Source organism: Boleophthalmus pectinirostris, unplaced genomic scaffold, assembly GCF_026225935.1.
Source record: "Boleophthalmus pectinirostris isolate CB_2022bp ecotype Guang Dong unplaced genomic scaffold, ASM2622593v1 HiC_scaffold_21, whole genome shotgun sequence".
Taxonomy (NCBI): Eukaryota; Metazoa; Chordata; class Actinopteri; order Gobiiformes; family Gobiidae; genus Boleophthalmus; species Boleophthalmus pectinirostris.
This window is the reverse complement of record NW_026571175.1, coordinates 27,086,743-27,113,184: the sequence shown is the minus strand read 5'-3', so window position 1 is coordinate 27,113,184 and position 26,442 is coordinate 27,086,743. Positions and strand designations below refer to the sequence as shown.

General features: G+C 37.0%; 1 protein-coding gene across 2 annotated transcripts in view; it reads right to left on the bottom strand.

Moving 5' to 3' along the window:
* Window positions 1–26,442, bottom strand: part of atp9b (ATPase phospholipid transporting 9B) — a 75,259-nt gene that overhangs the window by 23,423 nt on the left and 25,394 nt on the right. For both annotated transcript variants that reach the window (XM_020934365.2, XM_055157530.1), the window contains exons 11-15: window positions 23,432–23,508; window positions 13,309–13,469; window positions 12,417–12,559; window positions 9,665–9,777; window positions 5,278–5,526 (exon numbers count right to left, since the gene is read on the bottom strand). In XM_020934365.2, the coding sequence (XP_020790024.1) occupies window positions 5,278–5,526; window positions 9,665–9,777; window positions 12,417–12,559; window positions 13,309–13,469; window positions 23,432–23,508 (743 nt within the window). The remainder of the gene's footprint in view (window positions 1–5,277; window positions 5,527–9,664; window positions 9,778–12,416; window positions 12,560–13,308; window positions 13,470–23,431; window positions 23,509–26,442) is intronic.

The window sequence follows — 26,442 nt, the reverse complement described above, 5'->3', positions numbered from 1 at the left end:
TTTGAAAACACAGTGAAGCACTTCCTGTATTACCACATGACATCAAAAGGTGGAACAGAATGTTTTCTGTCTGAGAGAAAAACTCAGCTTCAACATGCAGGGTTTGTGTGTTAAACTTGTGTGAATGAAACAAAACACAACTCCTGGAGTGTTTTTAATAAAGAAACAACATTATGAACATTTGAAAATATAGTAATCTGGGCCTTTTAAAGATGCACTGTGTAACTTTTCTGGTGGAGGGTCCGTCAAATGCTTTTCTTCATGGAGATTTGATTGTTTTCTCTGGAATATTTCACAGGACGGGATTAAACCTTTTTTTAAAAATCATCATGGAGCTCAAAACAGACCAAGTTATAGGTCAGATCTGTGGAGAGGCGACCCCACTCAGTCACAATGCCTGTTTTTCTAGGTATTTTTGAGCTATAAAACCACTTGTAATTGAATAAATATAAAGTAGAGCTGTTTAATGTCATACTGTGGAACATTCCAAGAACAGCAATGACATTTTTACATAAATAAGAATGTGACGGACCCTCTGTAGATCCATTAAAGGTTACACAGTGCACCTTTAATGTCACAATCTTAATCTTATCTAACACTCACTATATCCTATCACATGTATAATAGTGGAGCCCTGTGATGCTTGGTCCTGGGAGAGCGCTGCCTTTTCAGCTGTCCTCACACAAGTGTTTTCAGTTTTCTTCCTCTTTTCTCTGAACAGGATCCTCGGCCTCAGAGCTCAGCTGCGCACCACTCGACCCTCAAAGACTTCATTTTCAATTTAAAACACTCAGCGCTTGTTATTATACTCTGACCTACAAATTGGGACTTCCTGTTAATAGCCATCATTTTTCCTGCTCCCCTTTGAGGCACAGAGAAAGGGCTGCCTATATTTACTAACACACATCTGCGAGTCATTACACCGAGAGGAGGAGGAGGAAGAGGAACTGAACCTGCTATGAGTCTATTACAGCACTTTATTTAGACGTTTTAAGAGCCCGGATTACACTGTTTTCAGATCTATGATAAAATGTTGTTACCTCATCACAAACATACTCAGAGTTGTGTTTTGTTTCATTCACACATTTTTAAACAGACAAATTCGGCATTTTTAGGCTGAGTTCTTCTCTCAAACAGAAAACATTCTCTCATGTGATAATACAGGAAGCACTCCATTGTGTTTTTAAACTTCATACACCTTCACTAGAATCATTTGGATAATTTAAGCCCTGGAGGTGCCCATCTGTACTGAAGTAAAGCTAAAAGGAGCTGTTAACTTGAAAATGGCAGGAGATGGAGCAGCGCATTTTGAGTTTTGGAGATGCTGACAGAATAAAAAATATGTTACTCAAACTTTGTGAATGAAACAAAACACAACTCCAGGTCTGTTTTTGAGGAGGTAGCATTATAATATGGCTTAAACCTCACAAGAGTCAATTTTTCATGGTTAAACAAACACCAACTATATTTATATTTGAAATAATTAAACACGAACGCACACACATAATGTCCACACTGTCACCAGCCCCTGTCACCTACTTTGTATGTAATATCTGAACTTGTAATTGATTTGTAATGTTTGTCTTGTATCTTGCATGTTGTTTGGTTCCTATATTCTCTAATGTATCTAGTTTGCAAATAAAATAAAATAAAAATAAATAATCATAATTTTTACATTAGTTCTCCTTATTGCTAGTTGCTCTAATTATGGTCAGTAGACTCTATAACCAGTGACCCAGGTGTAAAAGGTGTCACGCTGTGGAATATTAGAGCCAAAGGAACAACATTTCCATGTAAATAAGCAGGAGGTGCGCCCTTTCCAGCTCAAGAGAGAGGTTTGCGGAGATGAAAGCCTGCTCACAGTAAGGACACATGTTTGGTTGTTTATTGGTCTGAAAAACCTGGCAAACTGAAAAAAAAACTGTGATTGTAAGTAGGGATGTACAAACAACACAGGAACAACATAAACATTTAAGAGTTAATATCAAGTTCAAGTGCTTTGGGATCCCAACGGAGGAGCTGGAGGAAGTGTGCGTGGAAAGGGAAGTCTGGGAGTCCCTGCTTAGACTGCTGCCTCCGCGACCCGGCCCCGGAAAAGCGAAAGAAAATGGATGGATATCAAGTTAAAACATTTGTAAATTTTCATTGTGAGGGCTGCTACCATAGAGACGTAACTACGGAAGCTGAGAGGGGTCACAACAAACAAAAATGCTGCAACAAATACAAATGCGACAACACAACAAAAAGCCACAACAAACCAAAAAAAGCCACAACGGAAATGACCGCGGAACTCTATTTTAATGCAAACACCGCAATGAATACAAACGCCACAACACAAACGCAAATGCCACAACACATTAAAAAGCCACAACACATCAAAAAGCCACAACGGAAGTGACCGCGGGACTCTATTTTCCGACGGACCGATCAAGCGGCAAGTGAAGAAGAAGAACTACAACGTGAAAAGAAAAGGAACGGAGAAGTTGGAAACGTAAGTAAAAGTAATTTATTGTTTTATCATTATTTGTTTCACGTTGTAGTTCTTCTTCTTCACTTGCCGCTTGATCGGTCCGTCGGAAAATAGTCCCGCGGTCACTTCCGTTGTGGCTTTTTAATGTGTTGTGGCTTTTTAATGTGTTGCGGCTTTTTAATGTGTTGCGGCATTTGCGTTTGTGTTGTGGCGTTTGTATTTGTTGCGGCGTTTGCATTTAAATAGAGTCCCGCGGTCATTTCCATTGTGGCTTTTTTGGTGTATTGTGGCTTTTTGTTGTGTTATCGTATTTGTTGAGGCATTTGCGTTTGTTGCGACCCCTCTCGGCTTCCGTTCGTAACTGCTTTGCCATGAATTTCCACGTTATGGTATTTTTTTAATAAATTTTTTTGTTCAAAGCATACCTTTAACAAGTGCAATGCCACACTGCGATGCTTTTCAGGCAAAGAAATACAAATTCACCTTTAATTATACGACATAAAAGCAGGAGAAGCACTATAAAATCTACATTTCACACCACAATCACAGAGTTCAAAGGTCATGTGGCGAGTTGGTCCAAATGCAGCAGCTTTGGCGACCCCAGTGTGACCCCAGCGTGACCCCAGCGATCCGCCCATTTCATCTCCTTAACAATTACATTACATTAAAGCGGCACAACAAGGAGCGAATCAAACTACAACAAACTCAACATCAGCAACAAAGATGAGACAAAGTGCAGTCGATGAAGCAGAGGTGACAACATGAGACACAAAGAATACTATAGACCCACGGCGCACTTCGTCTCCGAGAAAATTAAATATTGATCAATGTGTGCGGCGCTGGACAAAAGAGTGAAGTGGACAAAGGTATAAATAAATATAACATCAAAGTGGGAGGGACAGTGCAGAGAGGTGAAGGGAGAGACTGAGTTTATCTGTAAAGTCACTCCTGATTCTCAGAGGTGGAATCTGAAGAGCTGTTATGTAAATTGTTATTATTACTTAGATGCAATATTCAGAAATTGTGATAAACCTGTGAATAGAAAAAGAAATCGGGACATATTGGAAAATGTGGAAAGGAGTGTCTGTAACTAAAGGCATTGTACAAATAACAAATTACAAGTCTCTTTGCTTAAATTAATAGTTATGGTGATTGTAATGTCTTTCTTTGTGATTTGAATGTTTTTCTTATTCTATAAAACAGTGGTCCCCAACCTTTTTTGTGCCACGGACCGGTTTTATGTCCAACAATATTTCGGGGACCGGGGGAAGGGGGGTTTAGATCTGGTTTAGATCTGGTTTAGACTTGGTTTACACCTGGTTTTAGACCTGGTTTTAGTCCTGGTTTTAGTCCTGGTTTTAGTCCTGGTTTTAGTCCTGGTTTTAGACCTGGGTTAGACCTAGTTCAGTCTTGGTTTAGTCCTGGTTTTAGTTCTGGTTTTAAACCTGGTTTAGAGCTGGTTTAGTCCTGTGTTAGACCTGGGTTAGACCTGGTTTAGTCCTGTGTTAGACCTGGGTTAGACCTGGTTTAGTCCTGTGTTAGACCTTGGCTAGACCTGGGTTAGACCTAGTTCAGTTCTGGTTTAGTCCTGGTTTAGTCCTGGTTTCAGACCTGGGTTAAACCTGGGTTACACCTGGGTTAGTTCTGGTTTAGTCTAGTGCTGGTTTTAGTTCTGTTTTAGTTCTGTCCTGGTTTTAGTTCTGTTTTAGTTCTGGTTTAGAGACGTGGTGCGGTGTACGAGAGGAGGCATGGTCCACGCAGTGTATGGGAGGGGGAATTCGCACTTTCACGTACCAAATGACCCACGGTCTGGTACAGGTTCGCAACCAGGGGGTTGGGGACCACTGCTATAAAGGACTTTGTGTATGAATTGTACTATACAAATACTAACTTTCCTTGTCTTGCTATGGTGCAGCTATAGCTGAAAAACAGAGAGAACTACATAGACCATGATCCTTTGCTGTTGTCAATACAGACTACATGAAGAAATAACTGTTATTAAACTTTTAAATCTGAATTCTTCATATTATAACAGTACCAAAGGCTTTTCCAAGGCTTTTAAGAGCAAAAAGTACTGTATTCACAATATTATTAGCCTCCACAAAATACCATGAGATGCATACTGTGAAAATACCATATCAAGAGATTTTGATATCGTTACATCCCTAGTAATGGGAACAAAAGAAGAATGTATGATACCACCAATGCATTTTACTGGATGAGAACCACCCCCCTACCACCTATCACCTATCCCCCATCTCCACACACTTCTCTGAACTTAAATTAAAAATAAAATTCAAACTCCAGGTCCATAAATGTAATGTAGCCATTTTTCAACTGAAAAAGTGTGAATGAAAATCTGCTGCTTGCTCCGGTGAAATGTCAGCATGAAAAGACAGTGCTAAATATAAAATAATGATTTATTTTGTTTTAGTTTTATACCAAATACTGGTACACAACCACAAAAACAACCAGATGTATTGCCTCATTATGTCCATGTAGGTTTTCAGATGAGGACCAGGACTATCTCAGAGAAATCCTGTTTAATTAGGATAACAGGGACTACGCTCTACCCTTCAGTTTGATTCAGTGCAGTTTATTTAAATTCATGTTTTGTATAGCCCAAAATACAGTTGCTTTAGAGGGTTTAAAAGGACCATATTAAGCCATTTTCTGATCTCGAATCATTTGGATAGTTTCAGCCCTGGAAACAATGTGTGAATGAAGGACCTTTAAAAAGTTAGAAAGTTAGAAAATCAAACTGTGAAAGAGCCATTGGTCCATAACAGATTCACAGTCAGCCTCACCTCGTCTGGACTGGAGGCCTGGTAGGTGCGGTTGTCATCGCTGAAGTCCTGGTCGGCCTCGGTGGTCTCTGGCTCTCCTCCGTTGCCGTGATTTTCGTACACGGGAGTGACATTGTGGCACAGAGCGATGGCCTTCACCGCCTCGTGGATCCGACTGCTCACGGACTTCCGCACCTTTGGACCTGACGACTGGGGCTTCCTGGACGGGGTGGCTCCACTGGTGCTGCCATTGGAGGGCTGGGGCGGCACCTGGAAGGAATTTAAATGTATAATATCATCATAATTGTAATCCTTTTTATTTATAATTAAAAACAAACCACATTTAGAACAGAAAGATTTTTTTAAGGAGACAATGGATCAGTTCTTTCAATTAATCCTTAGGCAATAGTAGGGAGATATGGCCAAAAAATTTAATCAAAATCTAAATCAAAGCCACATTTTCACTGAACGATTTTGAGATTAATTGATTTTACTGCTACTTCTGCAGTAACACAGCACAGGCATGCAGTGTGAAAGAAGTATATCACTAAAGTACATGTTCATTATACAGTAGTCTTTGACAATCACCTTTAAAATTTGACATGCTTCGCAAAATCCATCCATATGCTAATTTTAAAATCAGTTCGCCGTCCCCTCCCCCTTATCACTGATACAGACAGTCCCTGACCTCGCCCCTGTCCAGTTATGTCCTCTCCCCCGTGTCTGTACATGATGTGACAGTATCTTTAACCTCGGCCTGCTGGATAATTCACAGTGACAGGTTTTCAGTGGGGAGAGAGTATCACCATATTTATCCTGTCATATCTGCTTTAAGGGCCTTTTAATGTGGACATCCATTTAACAGTGCAGATGACAGCACAGCAGCAGCACAGGCTCCTGACGCGTTCACCATAACACACAGTCCCACAGGAAGAAAGGACAAAACATGACAACCTTCATCAAGAACAAATGACAAAGATCTACTCCTGTTCTCCACGGTTTCATACAAATCAGCGGTGACTGGATCTCAGACAGACACTTTATGTAATTTGCCTGGTAACTGCACTAAACGTAGAGCAATATTTATGTTTGTTTATGGTTTAACTAAAGAAATTTGTGTTTCCTGCTCGTCTCCATGGAGATATTATTGCTTTGTCTGGAATGTTTCACAGTAAGGCATTAAACTAATCTTATCTTGTGTGTATTCAATTAAAGCTGTTTGTTTTTAATACCTTGAAAAAAATACTGGTATCAGATATTGGCAGGGGTATGGAAAAATTTACTGGATCGATGTCTTAGTTGTATGAATAAGATGTATGATGCAATATGAAGTAATAAGACTATTTACCGTTCATAGTTGGGCCAGAAATTCTCATAATGTTTAAATCTGTATTTATACAAACTTGTCTATAAGGATAAATAATGTGATAAATAACGTGAGCTACAGATCTGACCTGTAACTTGGCCTGGATACGATACATATCTCAATACAGTGCACTTTCGATTCATTATGATATATTTCAAAACGATTCGATATGGTTCAATAAAAAATAAAAGCTAAATCATGGCTGTGATACTAAAAGTCTTTCACAACTTCTTCTGCAAAGTCAAAAAGGAACACACACATTTTAATTATCAAAACAGTGAAAATATGAAATGTGCTGCATAAACGAGTTTCCTTCCTCTGAATAAGCAACAAAACTGTAGCACTGTAACAAAATAATTCTGTAAAATATATCAAAAAATATACTTGGTGATATGTGGATACAGCAGCCCACGGTATCAATACTGTATCACCACATTAAACAATACGATATATTGATATTTCAATATTTTTGAGCACCCCTACTGTTGAATATACTAGGCAAAGTAATAATGACTTCATAGAAACAAGCAGGTGGTGGACCCTACACCTGAAGAGTTACATAGTGCACCTTTAAACTGCCAACACATTAAAGGACCTATATTACAGAAAATTCTCTGTCCCAGCTTGTGATTTCATGAAGCAGTAGTTTTCAGTTTGTTTGTTTTTCACAGCTATCTTTTCCTTTTAGTTCAGTAGTTTTAGTTTGGATAATAGTTTAAAGGTCCTACATTAAGCAAAATTGGTTCTTGTGAGATTTAAGCCATGTCATAATGATGTTACCTCCTCAAAAACAGAGCCAGAGTTTGTTTTTACACATGTTTGAGAAACCTTTTTATTAATAGTCTGTCTCCAAAGTTTAAAATGCTCTCTTCTACCTTGCGATCTCATGAAGCAGTAGTTTTCAACAGTTACCATTTATCTTTAGTTCAGTAGAAATTGGCAATTCCAGGTCTGAAATTATCCAAATGATTCTAGTGAAGGTGTATGGACTTTAAAAACACAATAGAGCACTTCCTGTATGTTTTTAGTTTGAGAGAAGCAGGGTTTGTGTGTTAAACTTGTGTGAATAAAATAAAACACAATTCCAGGTCTGTTTGTGATGAGGAAACAACATTATAACATACTGTAGATCAGAAAACAGTGTAATATTGGCCCTTTAAAATATATTTCGCCATATTTACCCATGACACCTCACAGTAAATACTCTCAGTTGTAGCCCCTGCTCTGCTCTGCTGTGACGGCGGAGTAAAAGGCCCAGTCATTTGAGCACAGATGGTTTGTGAGAGCAGCAGCTGTTTGGAGCAAAGACTCAACAATATCATTTAGTCACGGCCCCCCCAACGCCACCCGGAGAGGCCCACACTTACAGTACGCTCGGGGAGGACATGCTGATGAATAACAACATGGCTCTTTTACTGGAGGATGTCATGTTATGTCAATACAACAAACTGCTTTCATTATTCTTCTACTCTCCACAGACTCCCATAACAGTAACAGAAATGTGTACTGTCAGAAATAGAGCACACATTTAAATCAAAGTTTCTTATTCACTCAGCTTTTAAAAATTAATAATGAAGCAAAAATGTATGAACGATTTTTAGGCGCTCAGATATACTTTTAGATTGATTTCGATTCATTCAAACTGTATGCTACGATACATTTATATGGGATGAGATGGGTGAAGTGTCTTGCCCAAGGACACAACGCAATGAAATGGATCTTTTCAAACTAGGGTTGTAAAAAAATTATAATAATAAATAACAATACAAAAACAGATCATACCAATTGATACTTAATGGGCTTAAACCCAATTTACACTGAAACGAATCCACGTATCACCGTATCGGAAACGATCTGCGTCCACATGCGTCGTTTCTGTGTCTGCAAGCCTTCCTTATCCACACAGCTTTGAGCAAAATTGTTTACGTTTTACAGAAACGAAACTTAAAACCGTATGGGTAATTTGCATAAACTGAGCGCTCAAAAAACAGCTCACTATTGTGCTCTGATGCGGTTCAGCTTCTGTCGGACTAAAGGACACGACTCAGTGCAATATGAGTGACAGAGGGGTGTTCTGCTGATGGTGAGTCTGTTCTGTGCTTCTATCACGTTGGAGATGTTCATGTGAAACGTATACGTCTGCAGGTCATACGCATAGATTATATATATATGAACATATGCAAGCCTCTCGGTGAAATAGCTACTTGGCGGTGCATAGACCTACATCAGTGTATCAGCATTTTCAGGCATCCACACAGTGCTGGATCAGATGCGTACAAAGATGAATTTGTGGGAGCTGGTGGCACAAGGTCATTCCGTCTCTGGAGCTGTTTTCAGTCGGATTAGTGTGGACGAACACTGCATCCACAACGAAAACGACTCTAATACAAACTATTGTGGACTGGGCCTCATATTACGCTATTTTCTGATCAAAAACATACTCGGAGTTATGTTTTATCCCATTCACAAATGTTTAACGCAGCATATCTTCTCTCAAACAGAAAACATGCTGTCCCACCTTGTGATGTCATGTTGTAATACAGAAAGTGCTCCAGAGTGTTTTTAAACAGCATACACCTTCAGTAGAATCATTTAGTTAATTTCAGCCCTGGAATTGCTAATCTCTTCTGAACAAAAGATAAAAGGTACTTGCTGAAAACTATAAAAAGTTACTCAAACATGTGTGAAAATATGTGTGAAAACAAAGCTCTGAGTTTGTTTTTAAGGAGGTAACAACATTATAACATAAATCTTAAATCTCACAAGAGTCAATTTTGCGTAATATAGGACCTTTAAACTCGTATCCAAACTAGATACTTGAGATAGTTGAGTCGGAAAATACATTCCAGTGAAGATTGTAAATAATGATTAAACATAATTGCGGTATTGATTGCCAGTACTGCGAACATCAAAATAAAACTATATCCATACAAAAGAAATGACTGATGATGACTGCAATTTTCAAGTGGTAAAAAAAACATTGGATTTTGTTATTGCCATAGTAACACAGGTTAAGTACATCTGGTATTTGAATGCGCTCACCAGTGCATAAGACTGTATGATGTGGCTCTGGATCTCGTCCATTGTGTCTGTGCCGTAGGACACTGTTCCCAAGTGAAGCCGCTTAAAGATCATTTCATTCTGTGTCAATGTTCCTGAAAATCAAAAGAAGGTTTTAGAATAACAGTACATAACATAAATAGCAGAATGAACCAACAATTAGCCATAGAAGGACTTTTTCATATCCTGATTCATCAGCCGGTTTCACTTCATGGAAACTGTCTGACTTTGCAGTGTCAGGATTCGTTTATTCGAGGGTAGGCAAGTACTTTTTTTATTTAACCAGTCACTGCTATTTGGTCGTGACGTATGTAATGCGCCGCTAACGGGGCTAACTGGTATATTAAACTTTTCCCAAATTCCGTAGGAAGAAGGGCAATAACGTCTTTTCCCTTGATGAAATTCACCAAACATTCTCTTTGTTTCAGCTTTAAATCCTCGATCTCGGGAATTGTTGCCAAAACAGAATGTATGGCTCTTCACTGATTGGCTGGTGCCCGAACTCTCACTTCCGGGGTTCTTACAAACCGTCTACTGTATTCCGATTCCTGACCTAGTCGCTGGAGAAAAATGAAATTGAGCGGAGGCACTAGGTGGTGCCAGCCTGGCTAACTTTTTCAACCCTCTACAGCTCAAATCTTTTCATATTCCAACAGAAATAACGAAAATCTCTCCACTATTGCAAATAAACAGTATCCAATATAAATACTGAGCTCCAAAATATATCATCCCATTATTTATTGAATGATAAGTCTATATAGATATTATCCTGACAGGCCTAAACAGGCCATGTGTCTCTCTGATTGGTTAATCCACCTGTCAATCACTAACACCTACTCTCACGCCTTTGGAAAGTTTTCTCAGAGCATGCGATTCTAGCTGGCCAGTTACGATTACATGGTTATATTAAAAAGCTATTATACTATTATTATTTTGTGATAATACATAATACTCAATTTTTAGACAATATAATGTTTGTATTTTTAATTGTGAGTATCATGCCTAGTCTCAAAATACGAGTTTGAATTTTTTTTAGAAATACTGAGACAACACTTAACATAACCAATTGATCAAAATGGACGGCATGTTCTCGTTGTGCAGTTTCAAAACAGGTTTATAACTTTATGTAATACCTGTGGCTGGTAGGACACACAGGGACTACACAGGGGTCTAACTTCCAAACATTGGAGAAACGTGGATAACTGAACCATTGATTATTTGTTGGGGTTCGTGCGTGCTCCGCCTCTCCACTCAGATTAATGGAGCTCACAGCTAATCTATACGGGCCAGGATCAGCAGAGACAGAGGGCCGTGTTAGGACCACCTCAGCAGCACATCACTTACATCACTGTGTCCTGCATTAGCAAAGAGAAGTCATGTGTTTAGTGTGTTATCCTCTTTACCTGAGCGTGTGTTTTCTGCATCTCTGAGTGTCAAGAAAAGCGCTATACAAGTGTTAAGTATTATTATTATGATTCTCTCTGATGTGTGCTCTACTGTGTGTTTTATTTCTATGCGTACATTGTTGTTATAGTTGTTAATGTCTTGTATTCTCACTGCCTGTTTTGTACAATTGCCCCGTTTTGTGTGACTCTTAGTGGTTGTGTTTTTAGGGTAACCATTTTTACCGTCTGTCCAGGGACTGTAGAAGAAAAATAGTCTCTCTGGCTTGATTAATGTACACTGTCCCTCCTAAATAAACCATATAAATAAAATAAAAATAAAGGTGCACTATGTAACTGTCTGGTGGAATATCTGTCACCTGTTCATCCACTAGTGTTTCCCATTAATACAGGAAACTATGGTGACCCCCCCATAGTTTAAAACTCTCCCCCAGGGTCTAAAAGCAACCTGGACTATATACTGACAAAACAAAATTAGACTTTTTTGCTCGCTGTATCTCCATAGACTTTTAAAAGAGACTAAAATAACTGCTTTAAGAGTCAGTGTAGGTAGAAAGTTACATTTATACTCCATAAATCAAATGAGATAATAATAAATGACAATAATAATAAAATAATTCAAATAATACGGAAAACACTGGTTCCACAGCATGGCATAAACTTAAGAATCTCCATGGAGACTTTTAAGCCTCTCTTTGTGGAGAGACGACCCCATTCACAGTAAAAAAAAAAAAAAAAAGTATGTTAATTAAGATATTTTTGAGCAAATACCACCTGCAATTGAATAAATACAAGACAGACCAGTTTAATATCATACTGTAAAAAATCATTTATATAAATCAAAGCCTTAACATCTTCACGGAGACAAACAGGTTGCAGATCATCTCCAGAATCCACCGACATTGACGGACTTGGAGCAGATTTCTTTTTTTTCCAAGATTTACAGAAGATTTTGTGATTTGTGCACTATTTTTTACTACTATTTGATTTAAATCTTAACAATTTCTGATTATTTCTTCATATTTTATTGTATTTTTTGAGCTACTGCATCCCACTAATTTCTCTTGTTGATCCCCTAATGATTTCCCTGTGTCTACACTACACCAATTTAAGTGAAATGAACAAACTGTGCATTTCGTGGTGTCCTAATCTATAAAAAACACTAAAATAAAAAAAATTATCTATCTATCTGTCATATTGAATTTGACGAATAAGTTAAGAAGTTATACAAGTGCTTCCCAAGAAAGATCATACTTTGTGTGCCAGGAAAATCAGCTACTCCAGGGACAATACAGGGCTATTATAGTGTGTATAATGTGGTTTGATTGTACCTGTCTTGTCCGTGAGGAGGTAGACCAGTCTCCCGAGCTCCTCTGGGATGGTGCTGGTCCTCACCACGGTCCCTGGTATGTTCTCATCCTTCATGATCATCCAGCCGTACGCAGCCTTCCCCATGTCCAGGTTCACTCGCAAACTACAAAAACAAATTTTAGACATTTTAAGTTGAAAAAAAAAAAAAAAAAATGGTTTGAAAGACAAATACAGACAGCCATTGTGCTATATTATCAGAAATACTTTTTTCCTCATTATTATGAATTTAACTGAAAAGGCGTTATTTTATTTAAAGCACGCATTGACCCAAATATATATATCAATAATGCAACTTTTTTCTTTTTTCATGTTGAGCAGTTTGAGAGTGCTAAAATGCAGTAAAAATCTACTGATAGAAACTGAATTATTTAACTTAAAGGTGCATTGTGTAACTTTTCAGGTGGAGGGTCCGTCAAATGCTTTTCTCCATGGAGATGTTATTGCTTTGTCTGAAATGTTGCACAGTATGGCATTAAATGTTTCTATCTTCATTGAGACCAAACCAGACCAAGTTACAGGTCAGATCCGTGGAGAGGCAACCCCGTTAGAATGCCTGTTTTTCGAGGTATTTTTGAGCTATAAAACCACCTGTAATTTAATAAAAGTAATGTAGAGCTGTTTACTGTCATAGTGTGGAACATTCCAGGTAGAACAGTGACATAGCAAGTGACAACTCCCCAACCAAAAAGTTACATAGGCCACCTTTAAACTTAAATTATTACTGGATGTAAATGTATTCAAATTAAAGCTTTATATCTGCATTTTCAGTGATTATAAATTATACAACCTGACCAAACAGAAAACAAAAAGGTACTCCATATCTGCATGTGTATGGAAATGTGTGATACTGACCTGATGGGAATGATGTAAGAGAAGAGAACAACGAATCTGAAGAGGTTTCTGAACCAGGGCCCACTGAAGCCCTGCAGAGCCACCATCACCACAGACAGCACCACCTGAGCCAGGAACAGCGCTTTGGTCAAACGGTTCAGCTCCAGGTCCAGAAGGCCCACCTGAAGAAAGGAAATACAGTAGTTAAAACAATATTCCAAGTCATGTGGCTGCTTCTGTATTGTGGATATATCAAGTAAAATTATGTTTTAAGAGTTTGTAACTATGATATAATCGTGTTCCTCCTGCATTAGTTTACTGAAAGTTAATCTCCATTTGAGAGTTGGCGCTTGTGGTTCTTTGAGACGTTACCAGTTGGTTTTACTTAATTCTCAGCACAAACACAGGTAGATTATAAAAATGCTGTTTTTGATTGAGTGATTTGTTTTTGTTAGGTTTGTAAGTCATTTTTTCTGCATAAAAATGAAGTGTGTGTACATGTGTTGTCTGAATGTAGAATAAAATATCTATATTTGCTTACACAACAATAAAAATATATGAAAACGAAAAAATGCTGTCTTTTTCAAAACTTTGAAAAAATATCTGTGGCAGTTTTTCAGCTGCCATTTTGCACAGAAGCCATAAAGCACAAAAAAACATAAAAAAATAAAATAAAATAAGAAGTAACCAATAATCCAAATTTTGCCAAAATCTATAAACAGTAAAATTATAGTGACTTGGTAAATTACGTTTGCTTCTTCGCCATAACTGACAGCTCTCTTAAATGTCTGTGGCGAGTTTGTAGTAAATTTAAATAACAAAATTTGGGTCAAATAATCAAAATCAGCCCCAAATATTGACTTAAAAATATCGGCAGAACTTATCGCCGCAGTATCGCCATGAAAAAAAAGAAAAAAGAAACAATATCAGAAGTCATAAAGTTAAATAAACCCTTAGAAATAAACAATATCAGAAGTCATGACGTAAAATAAACCCTTGGAAACATAATGAGGAAATGTTTAGTTATTTCAGCCACAACAAACTTTTGCAAAAATGTTTGAAGAGTAAAATTATAGTGACTTCATATATTTGCACAAATCATGCACAACACTTCAATTACATTTGCTTCTTCGCCATAACCAACTAGAAAAATATGCGATTCAATTTTTCTATCCAAAAACCATGAATTGTAGAAATTTATTTAGCAAACCCGACTCAAAAATAGGCAAACAGCTTTATTTCCTCCTTGAATGCACGGGGGGTCAGAAGGGGCAGAGGAATAAATAGCGAGTTCCCATATTGAGATGCTTCTTGAGTTTGAATTGGACAAAGAAATGGGTCAGAGTTGTCCTTTATTTTTCGAGTGTCTGTTGCAGCCAATGGAGCATGTGGGAAAAAGACGTCAAATAAAGCAACGGCCTTCCCCTTTTCTGGAGCTACACAGAGCCCCTTTCAACTGACGCACCACGCTTACAAAAACAGCACAACATAACATGGTAGCCGGGCAAATAAAAGAACAAGGAGGAGGAAAAAAAAGTGGGAAGGGGGAGGGACTGGCTGTGTGCAACAAGATCAAGAAATCCCCTGGTCCAGCGGTTCTCAAATGGTGGTGCACGGACCTCGTATCTCTTGCATCGTGTGATTTTTCAGGTTTTCTGGAGGGTCGGCCACGTGCTTTTCTCTCTAGAGATGTTATTGTTTTGTCTAGAAAGTTTCACAACATGGCATTAAACCTTTCTATCACCATGGAGACCAAACCTGGCAAAGTTACAGGTCAGATCTGTGGAGAGGCGACCCCGCTCACAGTCCAAATGCCTTGTTTTTCTAGGTATTTTTGAGCAGTAAAACCACCTGTAGTTGAATAAATGTAACGTAGATCTGTTTAATGTCATATTGCGGAACATTTGAAGCAGAGCAATGGTATTTCCATAGAAACAAAAAGGTAACGGGACCTAACCAAAAAGTTAAACAGTGCAAATTTAAATGTGCTGTGCAATAAAGTAAAATTTGTCTACAGCTTTACTATTTTAAAACAACTCTTCACAATGAGACAGATTTACGCTGTCGACTTATACTTATTTTTATCATCTATGAACCAGGAATTAACACCGGTGCCATTAGCATGGTAGTTGTTGTCAGCAGTGGTTTGATAGCAAAACATCTCTCTGGCCTCTGTAAGTTCTGAAATTCCGATTTATTCTTTATTTATAGAGATGTAACAATAACTTAAATATCGTGATATCGAATCATCAAAACTCTCACAATAATATCTGGGCTGTCACAATATATCGAATTACAAGTTCCTTTGCGTAAATGTATGGGTTTATAGTAGCAACAGCTTATAAACATCGGAAACTACATATCCCATGATTCATTTCAGTGCAGACAACATAAAGAAATGTGTTTTTTACTTAAATTCTTGGGATTTTGACAGTAATAATTCACACCAAAATCTTGTCAAGGTATTTTAAAAGCAAAAAAGTGTCCTATAAATGTCCAAAATATCACAATTAATATTAATAAATTTGGATATCGTTACATCCCTATTGATTCATGCAGGTTCATTATAGACTCAGTTTGGACCTGGTTTAGTTCTGATCGTAGTTCACGTGTGGTCCATTAATGTGGTACAGGCCTAAACGTGCATTGTGCAACTTTTTTGAGTGGGGGTATGTCAAATGCTTTTCTTCATGGAGATGTAATTGCTTTGTTGGAAATGTTTCACAGTATGAAATTAAACCTTTCTATCTTCATGGAGATCAAACCAGACCAAGTTACAGGTCAGATCTGTGGAGAATGCCTGTTTTTGTAGGTATTTTTAAGCTATAAAACCACCTATAATTTAATAAATCTAAGGTAAAGCTGTTTAATGTCACACTGTGGAACATTCCAGGCAGAGCAGTAATGTACAGAAGCAAACAGGTGATGGAAACCCAACCAAAAAGCTACATAATGCCACATCAACATGACAAAAAAAAATGTTACGTTTGTGTTTTATTATGCAAATACCATTGTGCCACATCTATTTCAAATTCACAAATATGCACGCATTCAGATTTATAACACTGAATTGAGAGTTTTATGTGATTTAAATTTAGTTTTGTTGATCTTTATAAAGTATTTTTTCTCTGTACTGTCGCTAAAACAACTTTGTACATCTTAATCCGAATCCAAACTCAACCACAGTGTACCGAGAGATTTGTACAGAGCCGGGGCGGGCCAAGCCGTTCCAAACCGGTGCCTCTTTAACATGGTTCATGGTTGAGCTATTGAGAAAAATAGGGGGTTTGGGTGGATTAAAATGAAGAAAAATTAAGAGGGGACGGAGAGAGGAGGGGAGAGGGAGCACAGTGCATCCCCCTCACGGTGGACAATAGCCAGTCTAAACTTTCCAAGGTTTTGCCAGGGATCCGATGAAGTCATTATTCATTCAGACGACAGGAAAAGGACTCAATTACCACAAGCTAAAGATGCGATCAATGAATAAAAGTGCATATTTTAGCCCATTCAATGCAGGGCTATTAAAACTGAAAGGAAAGATCGGGGCTGCCTGTGTGGCTTGTATTTTTGCATATGTGTGAAATGTGATAAAGGCGTAGGGCGCATGAATATTCAGTGATTTGTAAGCAGTGCAGTTTGGTTCATGTCAGGCCCAGAAAATTAAGTGAAATTGATTTATAAGAGGTAAACAACTCCACTGCCCCAGACTGTTTAAAGGCAGACAGCTGAGTATTGGATTGCGGATTCGTTGAAATAAACTCAGTAATAGTCTTTTGTCAAATAACACTGGGGTCCGTCAGAGTGTTCTAAACAAAGAAAGCGCTTGTGTCCATCCTCTTGGATTGATCAGCTCTCACTATTGTCCAAACAAAAACAGAGAAGCAACTGGAGAAAAGGAGAGAGTGATTTTCTTCATGCCCTATGGTGAAATGTACATAAATTATAATTGCTGTAATTGCTGTATATACTGGGATCAAGTTATATTATTTATTATTATTATTATTATTATTATTATTATAAAAAACATAACAATATCTAGATCACGCTCAAAAACAATTACCACTACATATTCAAATACGGATGTATCTTTAAGTATATGTGGAAGCCCAATCAACTGATACCAGCGCAGAGACTGAAATCAGCATTTATTTCCTTAAAATTAAAACAAAATAAGATGAAACTGATCCAAATGTGTTATCTAGCTGTTAATTATCCCTTCAGTAACTATATAATTGCTTTTTTAGACATTATGAGACTTTCTGGGGAAACTACAACCAGTAAATAGTGTTATAATCAACCAGAATATTGGCTGAAATGATATTTTTCAGTATTGGCGACGATATTCAATACCAGTATCAGATTGGTGCATCTGTAGTTTTAAAAATCAAGTTAAAAAAATGTAACAACACTTTCAATAGCCTCCTTTAGGACTGGGTATCATTCAGAAGTTGCCGATACGATACATACTTCGATACATAGGCCAAGATACGATACATATCTCGATACAGTGAGCTTTTGCTTTGATTATGATTCGATACGATATATTTCAAATCAATTTGATACAGTTCAATAAAAAGAAAAAAGTCAAAATCATGGCTGTGACACTAAAAGTCTTTGTTGAACCACTTCTTGTGCAAAGTTAAAATGAAACACAAACATTTTACTCATCAAAACAGTGAAAATATAAAATGTGTCGCATAAACGAGCTTCCTTCCTCTAAACAAGCAACAAAACTGTAGCTCTGTAACAAAATAATTTAGTAAAATATACACACACAAAAAACTCCTGCCGATATATCGATACAGCAGCCGACGATATCGATACTGTATCATCACATTAAATAATACGATATATCGATAATTCAATATTTTTGCACACCTCTAACCACCTTAATAAAACATGAACAAAGGTTTTATTCATAATGGAAAAACTGTTTATTCAGAAAGATTCAGGGTTAGTAACTACTTAATTAATCCCTGACTCTAACCTCTTATTTAAGGTACACTGTGTAATTTTTAAGGTGGAAGGTCTCCATGGAGACTCCATGGAGATGTTATTTCTATGTCTGGAATGTTCTATAATAGGGCAATAAAATATCTCCCTTGCATTTGTTCAATTACAGGTGTTTTATAGCTCTAGAATACTTACAAATACAAAAAAAAAAATAATAATAATAATCCATGTGCAGGCTCTCTTCTCCATAGATCTGACCATGTTTCAATTCACCTGTTTCAATTCTGATTATCAGGTGTATTTTGTAATTATACAATAATCAAGGCAAAACAGTAATATCTCCATGGCAGCAAAAAGGTGGCGAATCTTCCACAAGAAAAGTTACACAGTGTGCCTTTAAGTAGTTACTAAGCCTGAATCATTATTAATAAAACAATTTGTTCTTTATAAATTAACCCTTAACTGAAGTTATAGAAGGTATTGTTATAAAATTGTACATGGTAAATTTCTCTTCATGGGTTCCCACAGGTTTCTTCAAGTTAAATTCAAGCCTTTATAAGATCATTTATATAAAGACTTAATACCTTTTTCACAGCCTGTTTCAAAAACCTACTAGCAAAGAAAAACTACATTTTTGAATTTGTGTTCATTTATTTCTCAAAGGATTATGGGGAGTAGAATAGACTCTTTCCTATAACCCCAGCATGAAATGGGTCACTCGGTAACGTAAAACCAACGTTAAAAACCATCGTAACAGTGTTAGTCAAACTCTGTTTTCTGCTCAGAACTTCTTTAATTTTACTTCTGCCGAGCTTGTTGCTTGTGGTGCTGTAGCGCATGATCCTCAGTGACGAGTTCGGAGTGTTTTGGTTGGTTCCGCCGATTTTAATTTAGGCAATGTTATTTAACTAAGTATTTAAATAATGGTGGTTGACAAGTTAAACTTTTGAGGAGAAAAGCAATACAGAGAAGTTATGTTCTGCTCAAATTTTAAGACACCGTGGGAACCCTGTCTTCTCGTTGGATAAAGTTAAATTACTGAGGTTCGTTGGGATGTGCGTATATTAACTTCCAAAACACAAAAATGCAAAGTGACAAACGTTGCCATCTCACACATTTAGGTGTTGATATAAACCGGTATCGACATTTCAGATTGATTTTAGAGGTCTCCGTAAACTACTTCTCTTATGACTTAAAGCTGGAGAGGCGAGTATTGAGTTGTGGCCATGTTCGAATTAACCAGCCGGTATTGAGGATAGCCTTTTGTCAGATTACATTGTCTCCTCTGTGTGATGGGGGTCTGTCTCCAACAAAGAGTGAGTCTAAGTCGGTCCGGGGGCATTGATCAGCCCGTGCCTTTCTCCAGGACAGTGTCACAACAGATTATAAGAGCCCAAAATGCGGCAGTCGCAGCGGACCACATTGTATTGACTTTCTCCAGTCCCGTATTGGCACTTCTGACATCATCTCCTTGAAATATTGAATTCCTCTCAGCTGTCCAGCCTACACAAAACACTGGCTCCACCGCATCAGCTCTTTAATAAAGGACCCAGGTGTCAAAAACAGGCCCATGTAAAGAGGCTAATATGGACTAAGAGATATCGCTGAGAAATATGTTAGAGGTTATATTTCGCTGTTAATATGTTATTTCTTCTTCAAAAACACACTTGGAGTTGTGTTTTGTTTCATTCACACTTGTTTAAACACACAAACCCTGCATATTTAGAGTTTGAGTTCTTCTCCCAAGTTGAAAACACTCAGTTCCACCTTGTGATGTCATGTAGTAATATAAAATTGTGATACTTCTTCTCATAATAATTAGGGGCATGCAAAAATATTGAAATATCGATATATCGTATCGTTTAATGTGATGATACAGTATCAATATCGTGGGCTGCTGTATCTATAAATTGCCAAGAGAAGTTTTTGGTGTATTTTACAGAATTATTTAGTTACAGTGCTACAGTTTTGTTGCTTGTTTAGAGGAAGGAAAAACATTTGACATTTTCACTGTTTTGATGAATAAAATTGACTTTTTTCATATGAACTTTGCACAAGAAGTGGCTTAACAAAGACTTTTACTATCACAGCCATGATTTAGCCATTATTTTTACTGAACCATATCAAATCATTTTGAAATATATCATATCGAATCAAAAGTACACTGTATCGAGATATGTATCGTATCGGCAACTTCTTAATGATACCCAGCCCCAGTCTCAAGTCTCTGACCTCAAGTACGAGTCAAGTTCCAAGTCAAATACAGGCAAGTCCAAATCGAGTCTTGAGTCACTGGCCCATAAGTCCAAGTCAAGTCCAAGTCGTCTGTTATGAGCTTCAAGTCATTTCAAGCCTTTAACCACACCAAAGTACTTATATTTTTGCAATTTATGACTTTTAAGATAAACTGTACTTAAAAAAAGTCATAGTTTTCCTTTTTAAATGTCTTGACAAGATCTTAGTTTTAGAATTCAGATTTAAAAGCTTCTCATGTCTTATCAAGTCACAGCCCTCAAGTCCAAGTCAAGTCCCAAGTCCATTTTTTTCAAGTCAAGTCTCAAGTCCTACAAATAGTGACTCAAGTCTGACTTGAGTCCAAGTCATGACTTGCAAGTCCCCACCTCTGGCCAGCCCTGATAATAGTCGTCTCTGCTCTAAAATATAAAGGTGCAAAGATGTTCATTAAATGCTTTTCTCCATGGAGATGTTATTGTTTTGTCTGGACACCTTTCTATCTTCATGGAGACCAAACCAGACCAAGTTACAGGTCAGATCTGTGGAGAGATTGCCCATTTCTCTAAGTACTTTTTGAACTAGACTCTATCCACCTCAAATGAATAAAAATAATAATATATTTTATTTATTAGGTGCCTTTCTGGACACTCAAGGTCACCTTACAACAACATAAACAAGTTAAATACTTTTACAACATACAGTTAAAAGCATAAAGTTAAAGTGAGACAGTATTTTAATTGATGTATTGTATTTAATTTAATTGAATATATGTAATTTTTAGCTGTTTAATGTCATACTGTGGAACATTCCAGATGGGGCAATGACAATTCTATAAAAACAAGCACCTTTAATATTGTGACAACTCTTCTGTAAATTATAAATAATCTGAGGACAAGATCTTTTCAATGTCTTCTTTAATCAGCTGACCTGGGTTTATCAGTCCAAATCTTCCAGACAAAATCTTTCAAATATTCATTAATCTCGTCGATCTGGGGACAAAAACTCAATGGGGATTCTGTGGGATTAACTTTTGTCTGAAAATGTCATTTAAATCCTTGGTTAGTTAATTTCCCTTTTGGTTAATTAGCCACGCGCCCTGACCTTTTGCATTGACAGGTCTAACTTTATCTGGAAAGTCAAGGTTAAAAAAAACACCTTGTGGAAGTGATTGATTAGTGATAAGAGGCAGGGGACACAACAGGGAGCACAGAGCAGATGCTACTTTTGAGCTGTTTCGTGCTCTGTGGCCACTAAAGATCATTGCTGGACATGGTTTAGCAAAGATCCACTACAAATAGAAATGTAAAGTCCTTCTCAGTCTTGGTATCCTTTTTATTATCGCATTGTGAATATATTGTATTTATTTTTAGTGCTTTTATTGTTCTGACCACATTTTTTAGCAAGTTACCTTTTGTTGTCTTTATTTTATGTTCTTGCAGCACTTTGGAAACTGCTTTGTTTGTAAAATGTTCTATATAAATAAAGTGGATTTGGATTTGGATATGATGATAGTTAAGTTACCAAAATATAACAATTACTCATTGTCCTCACATGTAAATAGTGCATGTGGTTTGATGTAAAATGTCTGAAGAATGCAAAATAAAGCTCATTATGTTAAAGGTGCATTGTGTAACTTTTCTGGTTTATCATTGATCTGCCTGTAATGTTGCACAGTATGACATTTAACAGATTTACTTTACATTTTGTCAATTACAGGTGGTTTTATAGCTCAAAAATACTTCGAAAAACAAACATTCTGACTGTGAGTGATGTCGCTTCTCCACAGATCTAACCTGTAACTTGGTCTGGTTTAGTCTCCATGAAAATAGAAAGGTTTAATGCCATACTATGAAACATTCCAGACAAAGCAATAACATCTCTATGAAGAAAAGCATTTGATAGACCCTTCACCAGAAAAGTTACACAATCCACCTTTAAATTAGAAGATGCGGGTGGGAATAAATATGTTTTTTCTTCTTTCCACTCCTTTATGGGCAAAAGTAAATGTAAGTAAATGTTTCTCATTGCCTTTTAATTGAACTGTTATGCACAATTGCACTTTTTTGTATAATTCTTATTGTTGTGTTTTTAAGGTGTTTAAAATCTGTCCAGGGACGACAGATAAAAAATAACCTCTCTGGCTAATTCACAGAAATGTTGATTCACGTACACTGTCCCTGTTAAATCAAACCAAATAAATAAATAAGTGTGCACATTACTTGCATGCTTTGTTCTTGTTTCTATTCATATGATCGTACTGATATCAATATGGATGTTTTTATGTTCCATTATAAACCAACGTAAAATGTTTATTTGCCCAAAACAAATTAATTGATTAAAAAAAAAAAGTGACACACATAGATATAGGCCTGTAATGATAATACATTTTCGCAATTCTCTCAAACTGAAAATACTCTGTTCCACCTTGTGATGTCATTTTTTAAACATGAGAAGTGCCCCACTGTGTTTTTAAACTCAACACACCTTCACTACATTTCAGACCTGGAATTGCCAACTCTACTGAACAAAAGGTGAAAGGAGCTGTTAAATTGAAAACTACTGCTTCATGACATCACAAGGTAAAACAGAGCAGTTTAAGTTTAAGCTGTATTAAACCTTTCCATCTTCATGGAGACCAAACCAGACCAGGTTACAGGTCAGATCTGTGGAGAGATTGCCTGTTTCTCTAGGTATTTATTGAACTAGAAGGTAAAACAGAGCAGTTTAAGCTTTGGAGATATGGACAAACTAATAATAAAAGGTTGCTCAAACACGTGAATGAAACAAAGCACAACTCCAGGTATGTTTTTTGATTAGGTAACAGCATTATAACATGGTTTAAAGTTCACAAGTGTCAATTTTGTGTAATATAGAACCTTTAAAATACAAACAAAAAACCCCTCTGTTGAGTCTGTTTTTTGCCCGTGAATTCCCCAAACCTGTTTTGTGCGTTCACCTTGTTTTTGGCGTAGGACGTGTTCAGAACGCTCCTGGTCTCTTTTCCCGTGTAGATCACCACCCCGATGACGGTCCCTGCCAAGCACAGGACAAGAAAAGTAATGTAGCTCATTAAGTGCCCTGCACCTCTGCCCCCCCTGCCCCTCTCCCTCCCCCCACGTAAACAAACCAACACTAATCTTGGTCAAGTAAGATGAACTGCGCCAAAGGAACACAACAAGGGCCCAAGATGGAGGATTTTAATACGTTTAGACTCCCAATGAACCTTATGTACCGGATCAATACGACGCCATCTTTATTTGCCAATTCATTACACTGTCCAATTACAAAGGATTAACAGAGCATTAATATTAAATGAGGCTAATGAGAAAAAAGGTGCTAATAAACCTCGTTACAAGCTTTCAAAGTCCTAAATTACAGAAGTATATAAAAGGTTAAAAATTTGCTAAAAGGAAATGGTAGTTTTTAATGATTGTCTGAGTGCTTCGAGTTTAGAATTACCTCTACAGGGAATTACCTTTATGTGCATTTTGGCCCCTAAAAACTGCTCAGTATTTTAGTCTTTTTTTTCTGTGGTGTTTGGGTTCTTTAAATTGAATGTATTCATAATTAATACTATAATTCATGAATATATTGAATAAAAAAAATATAAATAATAATTTCTATTATTTATTAATTATTTTTGTCAAATTCCACAACCATGAAAATAAAGTCCTCAAGTAAAAAGCTGTGTTAACAATGTTTCACTCTATGATTCAATGCTATTTAAAGGTGCACTGCGCTACCTTGTCTCCATGGAGATGCTATTGCTTTACCTGGAATGTTCCATGGTGCGACTTTAAGCATATCTAACTAGGATTTATTCATTACAGGTCGGGGTATAACGATATTCAAGTTTCATGATACGATATCATCATGGTATGCACTTCACGGTACGATATTTATTGTGATATCGTGGGAAAGCTCACGATTAGGGATGTAACAAAATCCAAATCTCTCAGTACGATATTATCACGATATACATCTCACAGTACAATATTTATTGCAATATTTTGTGGAGGGTAAAACTGTGAATATGCAACTTTTTCCTCTTAAAATGCCTTGACAAGACTTAATCCAAAGAACTAAGAATTAAAAGTGCTTAGAACTGTTATTTCTATTATCTATAATAGTCACACTGAAATGGAGCAAAGGATCATGGTCTATGTAGTTGGTCACATGGTCACATTTTTCTATGGCGCTTTTCCACCTTCAAGGTGGTCAAAGCGCTTTACAACAAGGAACCACTCACCCATTCACACACACATTCACACACCAGTGTACGCAGACACTGTGGGCAAGGTGGGTTAAGTGTCTTGCCCAAGGACACAATGACAGCATTCATCTGTGGGAGCTAGACTCACATCAGCCAACCTGTGGGTCAGTGGATCTGACCGCTCAACCTGTGATGTTTATGCCGAGAACTGGATTCGAACCACCAACCTTCAGATCAGTGGGCGAATGCTCTACCAACTGAGCTACTGCCGCTCCCTCTGTCTTTTTTTTTAGCTGTTGCTGCACCATAACTCTTAATTTAAGCCAAAAAAACTTGAAATTTGATATATTGTGATGGTCCACGATATTATTGTGAGAACTTTGACGATACGATATCACAATATTTCAGTTATTGTTACATCCCTAATTACAGGTGTGTTTCTATTGCTCAAAAGTACAATAATTCTTTCTGTGAATAGGAGCGACTCTCCACAGATCTGGTTTGTAATGTAATGTAGTGCTGTAACCTGCTTGTCTCTCTTGTGATACGTAGGTTTAATCTATACTGTGGAACATTCTAGACAAAGCAATAAAATTTCTATGGAGACGAGCAGGTGGCAGAATCCTCCACTAGAAAAAATAAAATAAAATCAACCAACTGAGAAAGAAAATTGTATTCATTTTGAGTGTTCTTGTTGAGAATTAGTGCTTATTATGATCATTTATTATAATTTCCTTTGGCGTATTTTTCTCTATTGACTTCTTTTGCCCTCGTTGCAGGGAGCACCCACCTAAGGCCCGCAGACTCATAAGGAGAATAAAGCAGGAGATGAATAAAAGGCTGAACAGGGGTGTGACAAATGGCAGTGGTCTCAGCGTGTACAAAAGGTTTCAAATTGAACACAGCACAGACTAATCTCTCCTCACAGCTGGAGCAGGGCACGAAACAGAGGAACTGAACCAGCGAGTACCAAAGACTCGACTTGAATAATACTGACTGAGGCTTCATGGAGTGGTGGGCGATACTGACAAAAAATATTGATTGATCACTTTTTTTGTTGTTGTTGTTAAATTATTTGTTAAATTATTTTGTTACAGTGGTACAGTTTTGTTACTTGTTTAGTGGAAGAAAACTCGTTTAAGCGACACATTTGACATTTTCACAGTTTTGATGATTAAAATGTTTGTTTCATATTAACGTTGCACAAGAAGTGGTTTAACAAAGACTTTTAGTATCACATGATCATGATTTAGCCTTTATTTTTTTTAAAAAATTGAACTGTATCAAATCGATTTGAAATATATTTTATCGAATTGAAAATGTACTATATCGAAAAATTTATCGTATTTATCGTATCGAGGTATGTATTGTATCGGCAACTCCTTAATGATACCCAGCCCTAATTTCGTTATACATTTTATGAACATAACACAACATAAATGCGTTATGTCAGTGCTGTTTATTACAAAAGAATAACACATTTCTTAAAAAAACAAACAAAAAAACAAGTATACAATTGATAATTTATCTCGTCAATGTGGTATTTTATTTATTATTGCACTCTGTAAAGCATTTATTGAGAATTATCTGTGAAAGTTTATATATAAATAAACTTAATCTTACAAACTTTCTTAATTTGAAATAACTGGATCATGACTCAGTAAAAACAATAAATTAATTGGCCTGCCCTACTTAAAAATATATTCTGCTATACTACAATGTAAAAAAAATTCTAAACCAGACCAAATGCCTGT